Source organism: Arvicola amphibius, chromosome 15 (genome assembly GCF_903992535.2).
Source record: "Arvicola amphibius chromosome 15, mArvAmp1.2, whole genome shotgun sequence".
In the NCBI taxonomy this organism is placed as follows: Eukaryota; Metazoa; Chordata; class Mammalia; order Rodentia; family Cricetidae; genus Arvicola; species Arvicola amphibius.
Window position 1 is genome coordinate 34,332,548 of NC_052061.1, and position 22,063 is coordinate 34,354,610.

General features: G+C 48.7%; 2 protein-coding genes across 4 annotated transcripts in view; one reads left to right on the forward strand and one right to left on the reverse strand.

Annotated features, from left to right (window-relative positions):
* Positions 1-8,364: 8,364 nt before the first annotated feature.
* Positions 8,365-13,177, forward strand: Ldhd (lactate dehydrogenase D). Of its 2 annotated transcripts, none has more exons than XM_038312359.1 (11): positions 8,365-8,505; positions 8,676-8,788; positions 9,004-9,145; positions 9,283-9,424; positions 9,558-9,717; positions 9,904-10,103; positions 10,181-10,327; positions 10,409-10,536; positions 11,119-11,209; positions 11,308-11,419; positions 11,506-13,177. In XM_038312359.1, exons 1-11 carry the CDS (start codon positions 8,434-8,436, stop codon positions 11,669-11,671), a joined length of 1,473 nt encoding a protein of 490 aa, XP_038168287.1. In that variant the 5' UTR covers positions 8,365-8,433; the 3' UTR covers positions 11,672-13,177. The 2 variants fall into 2 exon arrangements, with proteins under 2 accessions (XP_038168287.1, XP_038168288.1); XM_038312360.2 differs by having other exon boundaries at positions 10,199-10,327.
* A 2,476-nt stretch (positions 13,178-15,653) lies between these two features.
* The window catches only part of Znrf1 (zinc and ring finger 1), a 94,383-nt gene continuing 87,973 nt past the window's right edge, over positions 15,654-22,063 (reverse strand). Inside the window, exons 3-5 of one of the 2 annotated variants that reach the window (XM_038312361.2) lie at positions 19,477-19,582; positions 17,032-17,123; positions 15,654-15,956 (exon numbers count right to left, since the gene is read on the reverse strand). In XM_038312361.2, coding sequence (XP_038168289.1) covers positions 17,066-17,123; positions 19,477-19,582 — 164 coding nt within the window. In that variant the 3' untranslated portion in view covers positions 15,654-15,956; positions 17,032-17,065. Of the gene's footprint in view, positions 16,286-17,031; positions 17,124-19,476; positions 19,583-22,063 lie in introns of both variants that reach the window. The other variant, XM_038312362.2, reaches the window with a different exon arrangement.

The following is a 22,063-nucleotide window of genomic DNA, read 5'->3' on the forward strand; positions in this document are numbered from 1 at the left end:
ACTTAGAAGCTTCTGTAAAGCAAAGGACACGATCAACAAGATAAAACAGACTACAGAATGGGAAAATATCTATACCAACCCCACATCAGACAGAGGGTTGATCTCCAAAATATATAAAGAACTCAAGAAGTTAGTCATCAAAAGAAGAAATAATCCAATTAAAAACAAACAACAACAACAACAACAAAACGGAATACAGACCTAAACAGAGAACTCTCAACAGAGGAATCTAAAATGGCTGAAAGACACTTAAATGCTCAACATCCTTAGCCATCAGAGAAATGCAAATCTGCAAGAATAGCCAAGATCAAAAACACTGAGGACGGGGCTGGAGAGATGGCTCAGTGGTTAAGAGCATGGCCTGCTCTTCCAAAGGTCCTGAGTTCAATTCCCGGCAACCACATGGTGGCTCACAACCATCTGTAATGAGGTCTGGTGCCTTCTTCTGGCCTGCAGGCATACACACAGACAGAATATTGTATACAAAATAAATAAATAAATATTAAAAAACACTGATGACAACTTGTGCTGGAGAGGTTGTGGGGAAAAGGGAACACTTCTGCATTGCCAGTGGGAGTGCAAGCTGGTACAGCCCCTTTGGATATCAGTATGGCGATTTCTCAGAAAATTAGGAAACAACTTTCCTCAAGACCCAGTAATACCACTTTTGGGTATATACCCAAAGGATGATCAATCATGCCACAAGGACATGTGTCCATTTGTGTTCATGGCAGCATTGTTTGTCATAGCCAGAACCTGGAAACAACCTAAATGCCCCTCAACCAAAGAATGGATAAAGAAAATGTGGTACATTTACACAATGGAATACTACACAGCAGAAAAAATGATGACATCTTGAAATTTGTGGGCAAATGGATGGATCTAGAAAACATTGACCAAAACATTGGGTCAGGTAACCCAGACCCAAAAAGACAAATATCATATGTACTCACTCCTAAGTGGCTTTTAGGCATAAAGCAAAGAAAATCAACCTACAATTCACAATCTCAGAGAACCTAGACAACAATGAGGACCCTAAGAAAGACATATATAGATCTAATCTACATGGAGAGTATAAAAAGATAAGATCTCCTGAGTAAATTGGGATCATGGGGACCATGGGAGAAGGTAGAAGGGAAGAGGAGAGGAAGGGAGGGGAGTGGAGAAAGATATATAGCTCAATACAAACAATAAAAAATTATTATATTGCCATAAAAATTAGTGGTGTGCACCATCATGCCTGTTTATATGGTGCTGGGGATAGAACATGGGGCTCTGTGTGAGCACACTACCAACTGAGCTACATCCACTGCCTGAAACACGGTTTTTCTTTTTTTTAAATATGTATTTGTTATGTGTACAATATTCTGTCTGCGTGTGTGCCTGAAGGCCAGAAGAGGGCACCAGACCCCATTACAGATGGTTGTGAGCCACCATGTGGTTGCTGGGAATTGAACTCAGGACCTTTGGAAGAGCAGGCAATGCTGTTAACCTCTGAGCCATCTCTCCAGCCCCCCTGAAATATGATTTTTAACTTCGTTTACTTCTCATTAAGCTTTTGTCAATTACCTCCCCTGGACACTGTCGGTTGCTTGGTCTCCTTTATGCTGCCATATGCCACTTAAATCCCCACATCCACTCACCGGCTACTTTGTAATGTGCTTGGATGTGCATAGTGACAGGGCACTGCATGGGCAGACATTTTTAATCCTAATGACAGTGACAGCTGAAAGTGGAGCAAATGTCCCAAGGCATCAACCATGCTGTGGGTTGTTCATGGAATAGTGACAAAAATCTAATTTCTATTTATGTGCTCAAGTGCCATCATCTTGTGACACAATGACATCTCTGAAGACTATCACAGCCTCAGGTGTGCTGGTGCATGCCTTTAACCCCAGTGCTCAGAAGGCAGAGGCAGGTGGATCTCTGTGAGTTCTAAGCCATCCAGAGCTACATAGTGAGACCCTGCCTCAAAAACAAAACAAAACGACAACCAATCAGAAAACAGCACCATAGCAATGAGCCTTCTCACTGGACTTAGACTCCTCAGTCTAGGCAGTTGAGATCATGCGCTGCTCCTGCAGAGGGCCTCACGCTAGTGTTGGATGGCTCACAACTAACTGCCCTGGAACTCCAGCTCCAAGGTATTTGGTGCCCACTTCTGACACCCATGGGTAGCTGCCTTCATGTGCACATGCACACAGACATACAGATACAGAAATGATTAAAATAAATCTTTTGGTGCTGGAGAGATGGCTTAACAGTTAAGAGCAGTTCCTGATTTTGCAGAGAACCCAGAGGACCTGAGTTCAGTTCCCAGTTCCTACTTGGTCCCTGACAACTATTTGTAATTCTAGTTCCAGAGGATCTGACACCGTTCCCTGGCCTCCCTGGGCATTGTATGCACTTGGTGCACAGACATACATTAAGGCAACACACACACACACACACACACACACACACACACACCCCTTAAATATTCATTAATAAAATGTTTTAAAATTAAATGTTTAAAGTACTTGCTCTTGCATTTTGTCTTTTATCCAGTTGTGAATTTATGCCATCATTACTTGAGCATTTGAAAAATGGCTCATCAAATCACATACTTCTACATGCTGATTTTTTTTTTTCTCGAGACAGATTTCTCTGTGTAGCCATGGCTGTCCTGGAACTAGCTCTTGTAGACCAGGCTGGCCGGAAACTCACAGAGATCCACCTGTCTCTGCCTCCCGAGTGTGGGATTAAAGGCGTGCGCCACCAACCGCCCAGCTATGAGGACAAACTTTATTACAGTATCAAGTACTGTATTAATCCCACCAGCTTTCTCATCAACACTGGTTAAGCATGAGGCAACAGGACAGGCTTTTATCCAAATTCTGTTTAACATAAAAGCTCATTTTATCATTGAGCAACAAATGTAATCAGCAGTTTTCCTGGAAGTGACAGTTCCCTTCATTTAATTAAAAAAAAAAACTTCACCAAAACCACAGAATAGCCATTGTTTCCTCCCTGGTCATTCTTTAAGTCACAATGGTGTCCCGGATCAAGGGGATGGCTCAATGGGTAAAAAGCACTTACTGTGTGAGCATGAGGTGATGAGTTTGAACCCCAGAACCCACGGAATCCTGGACATTGTCGGGCATATCAATAACCCCAGGGTTCCCACAGTGAGATGGGAGGTGGAGAAACAAGAACCCCAAAAGCTTCAGGGATAGCAAGCCTGGCATATAGAGAGACCCTGCCTCAACAAGTGCTGAGGACCAGCACTCCAGACTGCCTTCTGACCTGTATATGCTTGCTAGAGCAAATACAGGTCCACATGTCTGCATGAATGCAGACACATGAATGCTCATTGTGGTGGTTTGAATAGAAATGGTCCCCACAGACTCATCTACTTGAATGCTTTGTCACCAGGCAGTGGAACTCTTTGATAGAAGAGTATCGCTGGGGGTGGGCTTCGAAGTTTGAAAAGCCCAAGCCAAGCCCAGAGTCATCCTCCCTCCCTCCCTCTCTCTCTCTCTCTCTCTCTCTCTCTCTCTCTCTCTCAGCTCGAGTCTCATCGCATCTCCTCCATCATCTCTCATCGTCTCATCTCTCTCTCTCTCTCTCTCTCTCTCTGTGTGTGTGTGTGTGTGTATCTATGTATCAGGATGTAATTGTTTCTCAACTACTGCTTCAGCATCTGCTTGCATGCCTACATTCTTCATTCTTCCTGTCATGACGATAACAGACTAAACCTCTGAAACTGTAAGCAAGTCCCCAACTCAATGCTTTTGCTTACAGTTGTCGCCTTGGTTGTGTCCTCACATGAATAGAACAGTGACTAAGGCACGCATACACACACACTCGAATGCACACACACACGTAAATGTACCCACAGACACATGAATGTACACACACGTGTGACTACACACACACACACACACACACACACACACTGCATTCTATAAGAAAAGTAGAGCATCATCTCTCTGCTTCCTGAATGCAGATGTGATGAGCTGTCTCATGCTCTTGCCTTCACACTTCCCTGCCATGACCGACCGTCCCCTCAAACTGCGAGCAAAAAGAAACCTTTCCTTCCTTAGTTTGCCTTTGCCATAAGGAGGAGAAAATGAAGTGATGCTGAAACTTGGTACCCAGGAGTGCGGTTACTGCTGTAATAAATCTGGCATGTGCTCTTTTGGAACTGGCTTTAGGGAGGAATATGGAAGTTGCAGGCTAGAAAAGCTCTGGAATGCAGTAAGCAGAGCTTACTTAGGCCATTCTGATGGGAATTCAGAAGACTAGAATCCCAAAGGAAATGTGGCAAGTGGAGACCTGGCTCATGGGCTTCACAGAGAACAAGGACTCTGTCAAGAACTGGGCTGAAGCCATCTGGATTAAGGCTGCATTCTGTCCATGTACTGAGAACTCGGGTGAAACAATTTTACAGCAAAGGACTCATTTGTTTGGTGGAGGAAATTTAAGGCACGGAAGCATTCAGACTGTGATATGGTTACTGCTCACTGCTTTTACTCAGATACATAGCGAGAGACAGAAAGACGGGGGAAATGTTTGGTCTGGTGAGGAAGGGGTGAGAGAAAATTTAAAGGCACAAGCAAGGAGGATGTAGATGAAGCATCTGAAATTGCTGAAGACATTTATGCCATCCGAGGTGAGCCTCTTGCTCTGCACTGGGATAATAGGTAAGGTGCCCAGAAGGCAAGACCCACCCATCTAAGGCTCCAAGTTGTGAAAATGGAGAGCCGAAATTGAGAATGCTACCACAGGGGTTCTCTGCTCCACAGTGGCTGCCCAGGAAAGTGTTTTGACTGGGTCAGGGCAGAAGATACATCTCAACTCGCAAACAGAACTTGACCATGTCTTCTGTATGGTATTGGTTTTGAAGATAAGAAAGATGCAAGGGTAAGGGTAAGGGGGGGGGTATAGAATTTGTGACAAAGTTCCAGAAAGCTGCCTAAGCCATTCAAAAGTGGCAGAGTCCGACTCTTTGTAGGGAGGCCCTGACAGATCATCACGTAAAGGTCTGAAGGTAAAGACGAACACTGTAGCGGAGGCTCCAGGATGTTGGATACACCAGATCTGATGAGAAAAATCTGCAGACACGGGAGCGGAGCCTGCCCAAGACAGAGGGAACGCGACCTTCAGGCAATAGAGCTAGGTGGGCAGAGCTGTCCAAAGCTGTTCCTGTCCAGATGGTTCCCTCTTGAGTCCCAGATGCCAGACGTGGAGTTGCAGGGTTTGGTGTTTTGCCCTGCTGGGTTTTGATCTTGCTTCAATAAGCATTTTCTTACTATCATTCCATTCTTTCATTCTGGACTGGAAAAGTTTATTCCATGCCATTGTTTATTGGAGGTAAATAGCTTGTTTTATTTTACACAGACTCACAGTTAAGAGACTGCCGTGACTTTAGAGTAGCTGTTGGGGCTTTTGAACAGTGTTGGAACTGTTAAGACTTTGGGAACTTTAAACATGGCCTAAATAGGGGGCTGGAGAGATGGCTCAGAGGTTAAGAGCACTGACTGCTCTTCCAGAGGTCCTGAGTTCAATTCCCAGCAACCACATGGTGGCTCACAACCACCTGTAATGAGATCTGGTGCCCTCTTCTGGCCTGCAGGCAGGCAAACCACTGTATACTTAAATAAATCTTAAATGAAAAGACTTTGGGAACTTTAAAGATGGGCTAAATGAACTTTGCATTATGAGATGAACAAGAACCTTTAGGGACCATAAGAGTGAAATTAATTATTTAAAAGTGATGTGTTTGTGTAATCATGCTTACAGGAATGAAGATATTATACACAGATACTGTGTTCCTCAATTAGGCTATCAGGATATTGAGACAATGGACAATGGACCTCAAGCTGGAAAGAGCAAAAAACTGGGCTTTTGGTGCTCACCAGAGGCAGAGCTGGCCTCCCAGAAAGGGATTTCCTACAATGCTGAGGACTGGTCAGCCCACTTTGCAGGAGAGACCGGGACCGAGACAATGACACACCTCAGCTAGGACGGATTAGCTGATTGATTCTCTTCCCCTCTGCTTAAACCTCATGTAAGGACCCCAAAGATGGCTTGGAGGTGGGTGAGCCTCGGAACCTCCTGGCTTCTCTTCCTAGTGTGGTCACATCTAATAAATCTTACTCTGCTTTTCAGTATCATGTGTTTGTGGAAGCGGCCTGTTGGCAGTGGGCGGCTAAGCCTGGCTTTGTTAGGTGATGCCAGGGCTCAGGCATTGGCCCTAACAACTCCAAGCACAATTTCAGTGACGTAACCAGGAAGATAGACTTATATTTTTCCCTGGTGGTGGCCACTTGGAACACATTGACCTCAGATAAGTAAGGGAGATGGAAGCGCCCCGCACAGCTCCAGAGTCCCTTGATTCCAGGGACTTTTCCCTTTCTTCCCATTTCCGGGGCGTCAGCTGCTTTTTACTTCTATCAGATAAAGCAGAGAAATAAGTACTTGGGTTTGTTTTGGATTTTGAAAAAAAAATTGACCCTTAGTGAGTTTCTTCCCAGTCAGTGTACCCCAGGGTTTGTCTTCCTGTTGATTTGGGGCTCCTCTGAGCTAGTTAGGTTCATTCTGAACCATTTTGGAATCTGGCATTTGGTGACTGGCTTTGTCTTTTAGCAGTCTGAACTGTTTGGGCTCTGTTGAACCATTTGGGATATTTTGCCACTGTATGATAGGCCTTGTCAAATTGGAAATTTGGGGGGCTCTGTTGAGCCAATTGGGGTTCTGTTCAATCTCTTGAGACAGAGAAATGAGGCTATTAAGGAAACTGTCTCTGTGATTTATGTAACCATAAAGAATGTTACATTTTTTACTATCGTGGTGCCTCCAGGAAGATTTCTGGTGATTTGTATGCTCATGCTGTTTTGTTTTGTTTTCTGGACAGGGTTTGTCCATGTAGTCCTGGCTGTCCTGGAGCTCTCCCTCTGTAGAGCAGGCTGGCCTCGAACCCGGAGATCCGCCTGCCTCTGCCTCTGAAATGCTGGGATTAAAGGCGGGCACCGCCACGTGCTTGGCTGGCTCAGATGATTTTAAGGCATGGGAGCCATGATTTAAGCTGTTCCTAGCTTACTGAAAGTCACTGAGTTTCAAACCTCTGACCACTTCATCTTGCATTTTGTTTTAAAGATTTATTTTTATTTTCTGTGTATGAATGTTTTGCTTGCAGGTATGTTTGTGCACCACGAGCATGCCTAGTGCCTGTGGAGGTCAGAAGAGGGTGCTGTGTCCTCCGGAACTGGAGTTGGAGCTGGTTGTGAACCATTAAATGGGTGCTGGGAAATAAATTTGCGTCTTGAGAAAGAGCAGCAAGCGCTCTTAACTGCTGAGCTGGCTTTCCAGCACTCAGTTTCGCATTTCTGTCTTCAAATTATCTGTGCTAAAATAAAGTCTCATCTTGTCTAATTTAAATTGTACATTTGTATGACTGTATTTGGGGGGGCCAATGTTTGGATCGTGTCACTATCCAGTGGCTGGTGCCCTGTCTACACTGTTTCCTCTGTTCCTTTGAAAACAAGATTAGGTAAAATGTAGGAATTTTTCTAGTCAACTGGAGAATTTGAGAATGGAAACATACGGTCACACAGAACTTTTACACAGTCAAGTCTAGCTATGGTGTTAATGAAATGTTAAAGTGAACTTGCTTCCTGGTAGACTGTTTGAACTTGGTACTTTCAAACATTAGTTCTGGCACTGGAGGCGTGCCTCAGAGGTTATAGAGCACTGACTGTTCTTCAGGAGGTCCTGAGTTCAATTCCCAGCAACCACATGGTGGCTCACACCCCCTAGAACACTGTATACATAATGAATAATTTTTTTTTAAAAAAAGATTTAAAAGTGTTAATTCTGGGAACTAAGGCAAACAAATTGAGTGTATGTGTGCGTCGTGCACACACACACACACACACACACACGTGTACTATATAGCACATGTATGAAGGTCAGAGGACAACTTGCTGGAGTTCATTCTCTCTTTCCACCTTGTGGGTCCTGAGGATTGAACTCATGAACCAAGCAGAGAAATGGCTGGTATTCTGTCTGTGATACTTTTCTCAGACACAGGCATATATATCAAGGTTAGTGTATGAGCCAAGGTCATGAGCCTGGCCTGAGCTCTGGAAAGAAAAGGGAAACTAGAGCCTAGAGGTCAAAGAGGAGGTTGGAAGTGTAGACGGGAGAGTCCGAGGAGTCAGTGGAACTTCTAAAGCCTCGGCGCGGAGTTTGTGCTAAGGGCTACACGAAGCCGTTGACTTTTAAGGCACAAAAGTGGCTGCTGTCCTTGTTTCCAGATCTGCAGGGGCCACCTTAAGCTAGCTCCACCTTAAGCAGGCTCCACCCAGTGCGGCCATCGGGCCCAGCTAGCGGCTGGTTGGCTCTGCCTCCTCCCCTTCCCAGTACTCTCACCTTAGCTGCGGTTCGGTTATGACCATGCTCCTTCGGGTGGCAACCCAGAGGCTGTCCCCCTGGAGGGGCTACTGCTCCAGGGGGTCACAGGTATATGTCTATGTGTGGATGGGGTCCTGGAGGGTGGGGAGCCTGGTGCAAAGTGCGCGAGGCTCTGTGACGTCATCTCTTGCACTCTGACCGGCTCCTGTTCTTCCCTCCTGCCACGGGGTAGCTCCTCTTATCTTTCCTATGGCCCTTGCACTGTTTCTTCCTGGCAGGGTGGACTCAGTCAGGACTTTGTGGAAACTCTGAAGGCAGTGGTAGGGAGCCCCCACGTGTCCACTGCTTCTGCCGTCAGAGAGCATCACGGGCATGACGAGTCGATGCATAGGTATCAGAAGCTGCTGCTGGGACCGAGGGTCCTGGGCTGTCCTGGTCTCTTGCTACCTGTTTGGAATGTGCTGGCGTTCTCTTTAGAGAGGTGTTCTCTGTTCCCGATCCGCTGAGGCCCCGTCCTCAGGTCCTTGGAAAACTCCAGGTTCCTGGAAATGAGAGGGCAAGGGGCTGGAGCGCCTTTCAAAACTTCTGAGGCCTGCCTGCTTTTAGGTGCCAACCTCCTGATGTTGTGGTGTGGCCTCAGAATGTGGACCAAGTCAGCCGCCTGGCAACCCTGTGCTACAACCAAGGTGTTCCCATCATCCCGTTTGGCACTGGCACCGGTGTTGAGGGGGGAGTCTGTGCTGTACAGGTATAATGGGGTGCTCCACCTGTCATCCTAGAGCTCTGGCATGACTGCTGGGGGCCTCAGCCACAGAATGGGGTCCTAGGGGCTGCTCCTGGCCTAGAGACCGAGTTGGGCAGCCTTCTTGGCTTCCCTGCCACCAGGGTGGAGTGTGCATCAACCTGACCCATATGAACCGAATCACGGAGCTGAATACAGAAGATTTCTCTGTGGTGGTAGAGCCTGGTGTCACCCGAAAAGCTCTCAATACCCACCTGCGGGACAGCGGCCTTTGGTTTCCTGTTGGTAGGCCCGGGACTAACCAGTTCCTCAGGGTCTTGAGGGGTTTGAGGGGCTGTTTGGGCGATTTCAGAGGACCCCATCTTTCCCACAGGGAAAGAGCTTCCCAAGTTGCCCTCTCCAGCACTTTATCCTTTAGACCCAGGTGCAGATGCGTCTCTGTGTGGCATGGCAGCCACTGGGGCCTCAGGCACCAATGCTGTGCGCTATGGAACCATGCGGCACAACGTGATCAACCTGGAGGTGGTGCTGCCTGATGGCAGGCTGCTTCATACTGCAGGCCGGGGCCGCCATTATAGGTGAGGGCCCTGGAACACTGGAGGGCCCGTGACAAAGACTCTCCCTGTGCAAGGCCAAGCCAGGCCACTAAATCACAAGCACTGTGATGGTAATTGGGGCTGGAGGAGATCAGTCCAAGCCTGTCTCCTAGCTTTAGGCTTCTAGACAGAAATCACTCACCTACCTTACTGTGTCCCTGGGTTCAGGAAGAGCTCGGCTGGCTACAATCTCACAGGACTCTTTGTGGGCTCAGAGGGGACTCTGGGCATCATTACTTCTGCCACCCTACGCCTGCATCCTGCACCCGAGGCCACAGTGGCAGCCACCTGTGCATTCCCCAGTGTTCAAGCCGCTGTGGACAGCACCGTTCAGATCCTCCAGTCTGCAGTGCCTGTGGCTCGCATTGGTGAGCAAGAAACTGAGTCAGTCGGGGTGGGTTCTATAGAAAAGGCCTTCACAGAAGGCCAGGTCTCACTGAAGTAGCCCTCTCCCTGGTTCCAGAATTCCTGGATGACGTCATGATGGATGCCTGCAACAGACACAGCAAACTGAACTGCCCCGTGGCACCCACCCTTTTCTTGGAGTTCCACGGCTCCCAGCAGGCATTAGCAGAACAGGTGCAACGCACAGGTGCGCTGGGGAGAGTAGCGCAGTGGGGCCTGGGCTGTCCTAGTGCGGGACTAAGGGCCAGCCTTTCTGTTCCTACTACAGAGGCAATCACTCAGGATAACGGGGGCTCTCACTTCTCCTGGGCCAAGGAGGCTGAAAAGCGCAGCGAGCTTTGGGCGGCACGGCACAATGCTTGGTATGCAGTCTTGGCCCTGTCTCCTGGACGGAAGGTGAGCTGGGGGCCGGGGTGGAGGTGGGATCGGTAGTTCAGAGCATAACCCCTTTTCTCAACCCATTACCCAGCAGAGAAGGCTGAGGCTCCCCAAGGGTTAGCTGGGTGGTCATGAGGACTAGGACTATAGACCACCGCACCTAGGATTGCACTTTGCACCCCTGACCAGCCTAGAGGGAGAATAATTACATGTCCAAAACTTGGGAATTCTTCATGTGAGCCAGCTCCAGGTGCAGGATTGAGCCCTTAGGAATTTTAAACATGGTGAGACAGCCTCCAGGAAAAAAAAATGGAGAGCAAGGAGGCAGTCTACCCAGAAGGGAAAGCTGGGCTCTGGGCGGAGTATGCAGAAGCCCAGTAGTGTGGGGTGCTGGGAACCTGCATGTGGTCCAGGCTTGGATCCAGGGAAGCAGTGGAGACCTGAGCTAATAAACACACCAAGGCTAGTGGGCTGGAAGACAGACGTTTCATTCAGTGGCATCAAGATCCCCTGGTCCTAAGCCTGAGTCACAGTGGTCCCTTACCTTTAGGTAGGCAGTGGGCAATAGGGAGAACCATATGAGCTTGCCTTCTGATTCAGGCCTATTCTACGGATGTGTGTGTGCCCATCTCCCGGTTGCCAGAGATCCTGGTAGAGACCAAGGAGGAGCTTAAGGCCTCAAAACTCACAGGTTCTGTTCTACGAACTTACTGTTTGGGGAGGCGTTGGGGTTAGCTAGTGCCTGGGCAGGGAGGTTAGAGGTGACAGCTTTGTTCTCTGGGTCCCCAGGAGCCATTGTTGGGCACGTGGGTGACGGCAATTTTCACTGCATCATACTGGTCAACCCAGATGATGTGGAAGAGCAGAGCAGGGTCAAGGCCTTTGCAGAAAATCTGGGCAGGTAAGGGCTGAGTCAGGGAGGGGTGGGTGTTGGGAGGGCAGAGGCAGCGGAGAGGGGGCTGCTGAGGATTTCAATTGGCCTCCTAGGCGTGCCCTGGCACTCCATGGGACATGCACAGGAGAGCATGGCATCGGGCTGGGCAAGAGACAGCTGCTGCAAGAGGAAGTGGGCACAGTGGGCATGGCGACTATGCGGCAGCTCAAAGACGCGCTGGATCCCAGAGGTCTCATGAACCCAGGCAAAGTGCTGTGAGGAACTTGAAACCGTTGGCCCACAAGCCCCAGAATGCAGAGCCCCTGTTCGCGACCTTCCCTTCATGCCGCTGGCTTTACAAGACGGAATGACTGGTGCTATCTGTGCCTGCCAGGTGTCTGTGTAGCTGGCTCTCAAGGTGAAGGTCAAGAGGATGGACTTACAGAGAACTACTTTCCTTGCCATTCTTAGCCTTTTGCTCCAGTAGAAAACCCAGGTGTTTCCCAGCGGAGTTTCTTCCTGGCTGGCAGAGATGGTGTGGGTCTCCTCCGAGAGTAAGATCAGATCCCTCTGTGGAGGCCTCTCCCACTGGTGTCCAGCATCATCACGGCTCATCCTATGCATAGGACAAGACCACGCCTCTACACAGGGAAGGAACCTTCATTCCACACTGTTAGGCCTTCTCCTTGTCTGCCAATGCCCATGAATGTGAACCCTATTTGCAGCTGTATCTGTACCCCTTGGTCTCTGACCTTGGACTAATGAGCCGTTTGTTTCGGGCTGTCCTCTTAAGACTGACAGTAGCCTGGGGAAGTGGCTCAGGTTCAGGCTTTGGAAGAAAGCCTGTCCCAACCCTCCTGCATTTGCATACTGGAGGCAGAAGACCCACCTGTAGAGGAGGTCACTTATGACAGCTTCCCCACTAGGTTTAGACTGGAACACTCTCTTCGAGCTGCTGCCACATAGGCTGTTAGAAATGGAGGTGAGTTAATCCTTTGTGTACCACCTGTCTCCATGGTATAATGCACCATCCACCAGCTTTTACCTTCAAAGTCAGCATATTGCCTACTTGTGGGCCTGGCAATTTTGAGATTCCCAGATCAGAGCACCTGTCTGGAGGTACGTGGGAGTTGTTCCTCAGAAGTCCACAAGAGGGCGCGTGACGCCACAAATCTGAAAAATAGCTTCTTGTAGTTCCTACCTTCCAGGGTCAGGTGGCCAGTCTCAAGACCTTTTACCCCTGTAGGTCCCAGTCAACCGTAGTACCATCTCCCCTACTCCTAGGTTTTTGGGTTGGAAAAACAAAACAGGAAGGAGCCACGGACAGGGGAAGTAACGGCCTCTCGACCCCCTGGCTCTAACCATTTTTCTCCCACCATGCTCCCGAAAGAGGCTGCCACCCTGTTACTTTTTCAGTCCTACTTCAGTTCTAAGGACCCCTTTTCTGTGATGTCTGTCTCATGGTTCTCTCCCAAACCACTTCAGGATGTAGAAATCCAAACATCAGTTGCTCAATCACCAGGGAACGAGAGGGCTCTGGTGAACCCTAACCCAGACAGATTGTGTGCCCCTCCCACAAGCCCTCCCGAATTGAGTTCCTCTGGGCAGGGCTTCTACACACACCCTCTAGTAACAAGCGACTAGTAGACACTCAATAAACAGTCATTTCCCCACAATTTCTTTTATTAAAGAAAATTCCAAACATACAGAAAAGTTGAAAGAACAAGTACACTATTCACTGAAATATCAGTCGTTGAAGATTCAACAATGGACATTTTTGCCTTATTTGCTTTGTGTATTTTTTTGGGGAACCATTTGGTGTTAGAGTATACATTGCTTGAAATCACTCAACTCTATAGTTCAGCATCTATCTCCTAAGAAGGACATTCTCCTATGAGCTTCAGTACTATTAAATGGCTATTGGATGGGCGGTTTCCAAAAGGGGCTCCTGGCGCAAAGGGGAAGAACCCGTCTCTTGGCTCTTCCATGTTTTCCTCCCTCTCAGAAAGGCAGAGCAGGAGCAACATAGGGTTCTAGAGAGTGGTCTGGACGGCAGGCGACAAATACAAGTGCCACCTGGGAAGCCCAGACGAGCCTATTCCACCCTCACACCAGGTCCAAATCCAGAGGACGTGACAGCCAACAGAGGGCTTTGGTGTGCCAGGTGGGGGTGGAAGTCACAGGGGACGAGATGAGCACCGCCTAGAGAGCCTAGAATAGCACCCAGAGTGGGGCCCAGCACTGCCCCAACCAACTCCACCACCAGACTCAGCCACAGCTCCGCCAAGGCGGCTGGGCTCACATAGCCAAGGTGGGCACATGAAGCCTGTCTCCAGGCCCAGGGGTCAGGCAAGGAGATTGCTTTCAGGGCTCGGCCCTGCCCTGCCAGTTCTGCTGGTAGGATTATATATAGAACAGGGAGACACAGTTGCCAGGCAGAAGCTGGAGGTGCTGGGGATAGAACAGTGCCCTTTGCAGTGACAAAGCTACAAGGAAGCTTGCTGTGTATGTGCCAGGTCTTGGGGCAGAATCCTGACCCTCACTCGACCGAGCTGCATCACTGTGTCCCCACTTCACATGCAAGGGATCAAGTTCAGATGAAGGTACCGCCTCACCATTCTGCCAAGAAGTAAAATGCCCCAGCACAGACAATGCAGTTTCCAGTATTAACAGTGCTCACAGCTCAGGTCCCGAGGTCTCAACACTCAGACTCTAAAGCATTCAGTTCTCTGAGCCTGCCTGCCTGCCTGCCTGCGTGGGCTCACATGTGCCCACTGGCCAACAAATGTCCGCACAGAGTAGGTACTTCAGGAGGCATCTGAGGCAAGGTGACCTCAGAGCAAGAATGGTAGCATAGTCCAAACTTGAGGGCCTGTTGGGACTGGGCCCTGAGGCAGCAGTACAGGGGCAGGTCTGGAAATGGCCACGGCACAGATCTGTAGCCATCTCCCTCCAGAGCTTTCCCCAGCTGGCTCTGCAGGAGGCCCTGAAATGCAACTCCCGGAACCTGGCTAGGAGATGGGGCAGGTATGCACTGCCGCCCTGCCCTGAGTTTCCTGCCCAGCCTGCAATTTGCCAACGTTTATGAGGCTGAGTGGCTGGTTCTGGTTCAGACACTGAGCTGGCACAGCTCCAAACCAAGGCCTCTTTCTGGGCCTCAGTGAAGCATGCCCATGAGTCAGCACTGAGCTGTGGATGGAGCATCGGGCAAGCTGAATACAGGATGGGGAGCAGAGGCTGTGAAGGGTGGGCAGGGTTGGCACCTGGAGGTGCCCACATCCTTGCAGCACCTGATGACTGCAAGATCTTTGCCCCTGACTATCTTACCGGAAACATTCCCTCACAATCAGCAATGACAGTAAACTGACAATTACTTAAGAATTCATAAACTTGAAAGCCATACCTGAGCCTCTCCATTGCCCAACCTCGGCCCAGGTGTGGCTAAGAGCCACTCCAGGTGCTACGGGAGTGCTGGGCTGGGGAGGTGGACAGAGGGAACTTGTCTCTGCCCTCTACTCCTCGACTGTGTACAACACTTCATTAAAATAAGATCACACAGTGTATCTTTTATAGATATTTTAATACCATATCAAAACACCTTGACTGATGAAAAGCTTTTCTCCCGAGCTTTGAACATCTTTAAAATATTTTATAAGGTTTTTTTTTGTATTTTAATATATAAATACAGAAACCTATCCTGCATGGGCTGATGCCACGTGTGAATATCAATGGCTAAAATGTTCTCAGTGTGCCTGAAAACGGGGAGCAGTACATGTTCCTTTAAATAAGTCTTATGTTTTCCCAAGGGAAAACAAAACAAAACCACAAGGGCCTAAGAAAAATGTCCAGGCTTTTTTTCAGTGTATTTGTGATTGTTAAATCCTCTGATTGGACCAGATCCAGGAGGAAAGGCAGGAAAGACATGGGAATGGAAGGGGAAGCGTCCTTGATGGGCTCTTCTTCGTCTTCCTTTTCTTTTTTTTGGCAAGGAAATCAAGGTACCAGGGTACTAAGGGGAGAAAAGTGCAAAACGAAGCCAGAAAGATGGGACAGAAAAACAAGAAAACAAAAAAATCCCCCAAAGTAGAAAGGTTGGTACACAGAGAGTCAAGTGGGGGTTGGGCAAAGGAAGTGACCGAGTGCCCGCCCGCTCTCAGAGTGCTAGCAGTGAAGACATGGCTATGCTTGGTTCTGTCACTGAGTGGGTTTTAGCTGGGCAGCAAACAGCAATCTGTAAACATCACGAGGGAAAACACCAGTCGACACTAGACTTTTTTTTATATAATTTTTTGTTGTTGTAAACACTTTAAAGACAGACCCACAACGCCTTTCAAAGGTGAAAAAGAAAATGCCCTTTCCCTCCTGGGTTGACGGTGAGGGGAAGGATAGAGGTCAATTCATTCTTCTCTCAGACTCGCTCTCATCCAGTTGGTGTCCTCAGGGAGGAAGGAGGACCATTTTCTGGAAGTCAGTGCAGAAGGGGTGCCCTGTTCCCTCTGGTGTCCCAAGCTCAGCTCTGTCCAGTGTCCGAGGAGCCTCCTCCCAGGAACAGGGCTGTCTGTCCCTGTGTGGGTCGGAAGAAGTCAGTCGTGCTCCATCTGGCCGAGAGTTGCTGCTCCATCTCACGGTGGCAGCAGCGTGTCCCTCTGAGGGCAGGCTGGTCGGCCGGGGCGTCTGGTTCAGTCCAGGAAGGCCCCGGAAGCCAAACATCATGCGGGCCATTTGGACCTGCATTCTGAAGCCAGGGTCCAGTCCCCTGCCTCACTCTCACCCTTGCTTTGTCTTCTCCCCATGTCATCAGATTTTGAGGTGAAGGTAAAAAGAGCAAATGTCCCTGATTTGCCTGACACCGTCAGCTGGTCTGGGCATTTACTTGGAATAAATAAAATAAACCTAACAAAAGAAAACAGAACAAGGAGAGGAAGAGAAGAAAGGCAATCCCCCCAAATCTCTGGATGTGAGATGAAGTAGAAATAGGCTACTGGTTTTTCTGGGACTTATGCTCTGATTGCCAAGGGTGGGGGGAAAAAGAGAGAGACAATATGCCAGCATAGACCTCAGAAAGCACAGGTGGGGGACTGGAGAGGGGTCAGCAGTTGAACAAGGTACCCTGGGGAGGCCATGAGAAGTTACGCTGGGTACATATGCACGTGTGGGAGGAGCTGTCATGCTGGCTGCTGCTACTGTGACACTGTGCAGTGGATGGAGGGCCCTCAGGTGGAAGAACAGCAGTGAAAAGATCTCAGACAAGCACTGGGCAGTGACAGTGCATGTTCCACAGCCTCTGTTTAGTGATTCTCCCATTTCTAAAGAAACAGAGCCTTGGAAGCCTCGGAGAGGTGAGCAAGGAGACAGCTGCAGAGCCCGACTGGTTTCCTTGCTTCAGCCCATGCGCTCTGCAGGGGATCCTTCTGCCTTTCCTCAGGGAAAGGAGTGGATTCTACCTTTGCACTGAGTTCTTCATGAGCAGGCTACGGTCCCTCTCTTATGTTTCCCCAGGAAAATCAATCCCTCTACATCCTGGGAACTGCTCACTGCATTCTTCTTGGAGGGGTATATATCAGGCAGCCTGGCCCCTCTCCCCAGCGCCCAGAAACTTGACTCTGTAAGCCCAGAGCCCCCACCAAGTATGGGCTCACCTTTGAGAGGAGTCAGCAAGCCAGCCTAGCAGGGTCAGTCAGCAGGGTGCTCTGGACAAGATCTGTTGACTTCAAACCAGGAGTCTATGCAGCTGGAGCGGGTAAAAGGGGAGACACGTCAGCTGCTGATAACACTGTTCCTGCCAAGGGGGCTGTCAAGGGGCTGGACTCTCGGGAAGGGCTTTCCAAATCTTTCCTGAAGGGACCCCAGGGAGAAATGATTATGCACCCCCCCCCCACCTTGTGGAAGCAGGGAAGGGAAGACTATCAAGAATGATCTGAGGATGCAGGGGCAGAGGGGAGCTTGAGAGATGGGTCAGTAGCTGAGAGTGCATGCTGCTCTGCTAGACAACCCAAGTTCGGTTCACAGCATCCATGTCTTCTGGTTCACACTCGCCCCATAAATGCAGCCCCAGGGAATCTGATCCTTCTGGTCTTGGTAGGCCCCTGCACTCAGATGCACATACACATAGATGCACAGACAAATACACAATTTAAAGCTAACACACACACACACACACACACGATCCTGGAGGTTGGGGAAATGGCTCAGTGGGTAAGAGACCTTGCTGCTCTTTCAAAAGGGCCAGGTTTGGTTCCTAGCATTCACATAGTGGCTCAAAAACATTAACTCCAGCTAATAGGGATTCAATATTCTCTTCTGGTCTCAGTGGGCACCAGGCACATACATCATATAAATATGATGTAGGTGGGTCTTCTATCTATATGTTGTTTCATTGGTTAATTAATAAAGAAAACTGCTTGGCCTGATAGGTCAGAGCATACGTAGGCAGGGAAGACAGAACAGAATGCTGGGAAGAAGGCAATGAGGCAGACGCCTCAGGCAGACACCATGATTCTTTGACCTGAGACGGATGTAGGCTAGAATCTTTCCCAGTAAGCCACCACCTCGTGGTGCTACACAGATGAATAGAAATGGGTTAATCAAGATGTGATAGTTAGCCAGTAAGGGGCTAGAGAAAATGGGCTAGGCAGTGTTTAAAAGAATACAATTTGTGTATTGTTATTTTGGGTGTAAAGCTAGCTGAGCGGGAGCCGGGCGGCGGAACGCAGCCCGCCGCTCCTACTACATAAATACATGCAAGCAAAATATCCATGTACATCAAATAATAAGCTGGAGGTGGTGGTGGTGCACAATTTTAATCCTAGCATTTGGGAGGCAAAAGCAGGAGAACTCTGTAAGTTCAAGGACAGTCTAGTGTACAGAGTAAGCTCCAGGATAGCTGAAGCTACACAGTGAGACCCTGTCTTGATAAATCAAATAAATCTTTGGGGAAGAAAAAAGAATGCTCCGGCTCAGCAGAGTAGGTACAGGCTCTGGTCCATCTGGTTTTGCAGAAAGGGCAAGAGTGGCCTCCTGAAGCCCAAAGTCAAAGTACAAGAAGCCCAGGATAGCAACAGTTAACACTAAGAAGGTGAGCAGAGGTGGACTACATAGAACAGCAGATTAACTGGCTCAAAGGCGGCGCAGGAAGTGGGACCAGATGAGGAATGATGAGGGCACCTCTCTCAGAAGCTTGGCTATAACAGTAGGAAGGGAAGCTGGACCCTTGGGCTCTCTGACATTGCTGTAAACCTTCCAGTGTTTATAGAGGGCTGTCTGCATCAAAGAAGAAACAAGTGCTCCAAGACACTGTCCTGATTTGTAAACCCGTATCTCAGCATTTTCAAAGACAGTAACCAAACAGGTAATTTGCTTAGGGCCAAGGGTTTTCTTTCCTGGCTCTGGTTAGTGCCTCTCTGGATGCTGCAGGGTTGTGGTGGAAACGGCACCAAGAACCACAGTTCTCTCCAGGCCACTCACACACCAGGCACAGCTGTGAAACTGAAGCCCAGCAGTCCTGGGCTGGGCTTAGAAAAGCCCCAGTGCCAGCGTGGGCTGGAGGAGCAGAGAGCAGGTGGTGTGCTCCTGTCCCGGGCAAGGAGGTGTCTCCTTTCCAGTTAGGGAAAAACCAGCAACAAAGGCAACCGCTGAAGGCAGAGGACAAACTTTGGCCTGGCTAATTATAGCAGAGCTCAGGACTTACAGGTAGTGCCTTTTCCTGCCTCTTGGCCCTTGCAGGAGGAGGGTGCCGCACAGGCCAGCAAGGACAGCTGTTCTACCCTTGCTACCTCTCTCTGAAGGGCAGGGTTCAGAGGGAAGGGAGCCAAGCTCCAGGTGGGATCCTGTATACCTCCAAGCTAGGTCTGCCCACAGCTCCTACCATCTGAACTGCTGCAGCAGAGCTGAGCCCTGAGCAATTCACCTCTGTCCTGCCCTTGCAATGACTGAGCCCTCCGTCACCACAGTAGATGCCTGACCCCTTTCAGAGAGCAGAGGGTATACAGACCATCCCATAACCAGAGAGGACTGGATGGCTGGTGAAGGCCATCTACCCCTTGGATGTGGGATGTGTCAGAGTTGTACTCAACAGGCCCTTGTACCTTTTGTGATAGATGCACAGGCAAGGCAGCCTGGCTATCGTGTCCCCCTGAAGCAGCTCCTCCAGGCAGATCACACACTCACCCGCATCTTTAGTCAGCACGTCATCTGCAAGATAGACAGACAGGGAGACCAACAGGGTTAGTCACCAGCAGGTGGGTGGCACAGATCAAACACAGGTCCAGGAACTACTTGCATGAGTTAAACCACTATGCTTCGTGTGCAGGGGACACAGCAATGGGAGAAATTTGTAGTAACTGTAAGAGCCTTCTGACCAGAAATCCAGGCAGTAGGAGTAGGGAAGAAAAGCCCTTACTCAGATTGTTCAAGGACAGCTTTGGAGAAGTCACGGTGATGTGAGCCAAAGGCATGGTCTGGGGTAGGAGGGATTAGATTTCAGGCAAAGGAAACAGTGTCAGACACCTGGGAACTTCAGGAAGTCTGCTAAGACAGGTTACAAAGAGACTCAGGGAGTCACAGGCAGGGGTGAAACCAAGTCCCAAAGGCAGATTCGTGCTGTGCTGTGGGACCTCAGTCTCCTTTGCTTAGCCAAGAGGCAGCAGAGGTGGAGATGGGGATCGCATTCTGGAGCCAACTCTGAGCAAGCAGCAACAGCACGCGTGTTAACAAGGGTAGGGCAATAGCATGCACATGTCTGTAAGAGACGCCACAGGAAAGGCAAGGTTTGAGAGACGAATCAAGGTGTCTGCTGAGTATCTGTCTCCACAGGGACATACCAATGGAGACTCCCAGAAGTTCACTTTAGTCTAGATATGGGGTTCAGAATAGATGTGGGGCAAAACATATAGAGAAGAGACTAAAGAGACTGTCCAAGGAGAAAGTTTAATAAACCCATAGTCAGGTCTGGTAATGAAGAGGTGATGTGGAATCACCTGGAAATCCCCCAAACCACAACAAAAGACTAAGTGAGCAGGTTATGGCTGTTAAGGAAGACGAGCTGAAATCACTTCCCACAACACAGGCCACCAGTCCCAAACTGAAGTAATGATACATAATGAAATTCTGTGTCTATGTTTTCCTTTGAGTTGCATGATCTTACAAGCTAAGCAAGGCACAGTGTTATGCTTATCTTGTGAACGAGGAAGCCCAGAGAAGTCACATCCTGACATTGTTCAGGAACTCTAAGAATGGTGCAGGATTGGGGTCCTTTGTTCTGGTGACCTCTCTTTCCACTGCTGTTTGTATCTTGATTATTTTGGTGGAAAAAAAAAACTATTAAGGACCATAAAATATGAATTATTTGGCTGGGCAGTGGTGGTGCATGCCTTTTTTAATCCCAGCATGTAGAAGGAGCTGTGGGCTGCGTTCCTGCCGCCCGGCTCCCGGCCGCCTGGCTAGCTTATGCTCCGAAATAACAACACACAAATAGTATTCATTTAAACACTGCCTGGCCCATTATATCTAGCCTCTTTTTGGCTAACTCTCATATTGCTTAACCCATTTCTAATAATCTGTGTAGCACCACAAGGTGGTGGCTTACCGGGAAAGATTCAGCCATGTCTCACCTGGTGGCTGGCTTCATGGCGACTGACCCAGAGAGGAGAGGCATGGCGATTGCCTCACTTCCCTCTTCCTCCCAGCATTCTGTTCTGTCTACTCCACCTACCTAAGGGTTGGCCTATTAAATGGCCAAGGCAGTTTCTTTATTAACCAATGAAATCAAAACAAAACAGAAGACCCTCCCACATCACCAGCACTTGGGAGGCAGAGACAGGTAGATCTCTGTGTTGGTGGCCAGTCTGGTCTACAGAGTGAATTTGAGGACAGCCAGGGCTATACAGAGAAACCTTGTTTCAAGGAGGGGGGGGGGGAACAATTATTTATAGGTTCAAAGTCCCCTACTTAAGAGTCCCAGGGAAAAGAAATAAAATAGATAAAATTTGATATTGACATTCCTATCCGTAGGAGTTGTGAGAGAAGTCACTTGGTTTCCTGGCCACTTATGGTCATAACTTCCTCTTTTAAGATTTAGCTAAGCCAGGTACAACAGGAAGAACAATATAAACTCAGAAAGGAGATGGACAATGGTTGGTCACTACACTGTCACCTCATACTTCAAATTTGGTAAGTAGAAGAAAACCCTAAAGTGGCCAATCCCATCCATTCAAAGCACTAGGTACCATATGTAACTTAGTGCAGACAAAGAAAAATCTGGAAAAATAAAGTGACAGCAAAGTAGGATTCCAAGTACACTAATCTTCTTTTATATTGCTTTGAATGCTTGAACACATATTACTTTTATACTTAAAATCCTCAACAAAGAAGTACACTGAAGCTGGGTGTGGTGATGGAGACTTTAATTTTAGCAGTTGGGAATTGGAGGCAGGTCGATCTCTGAGTTCAAGGTCAGCCTAGTCTACAGAGTGAGTTCCAGGACAGCTACACAGTGAAACCCTGTCTCAAACAACAACAAGCGAAAGAAAGAAAGAAAGGAAGAAAGAAAGAAAGAAAGAAAGAAAGAAAGAAAGAAAGAAGTCAAAGAAAGAAAGGACAGACAGACGGATATAAAGAAGGGCGCTGTTGTGGTAGTTTGAATAGGAATGGCCCTCATGGGTGCATATATTTGAA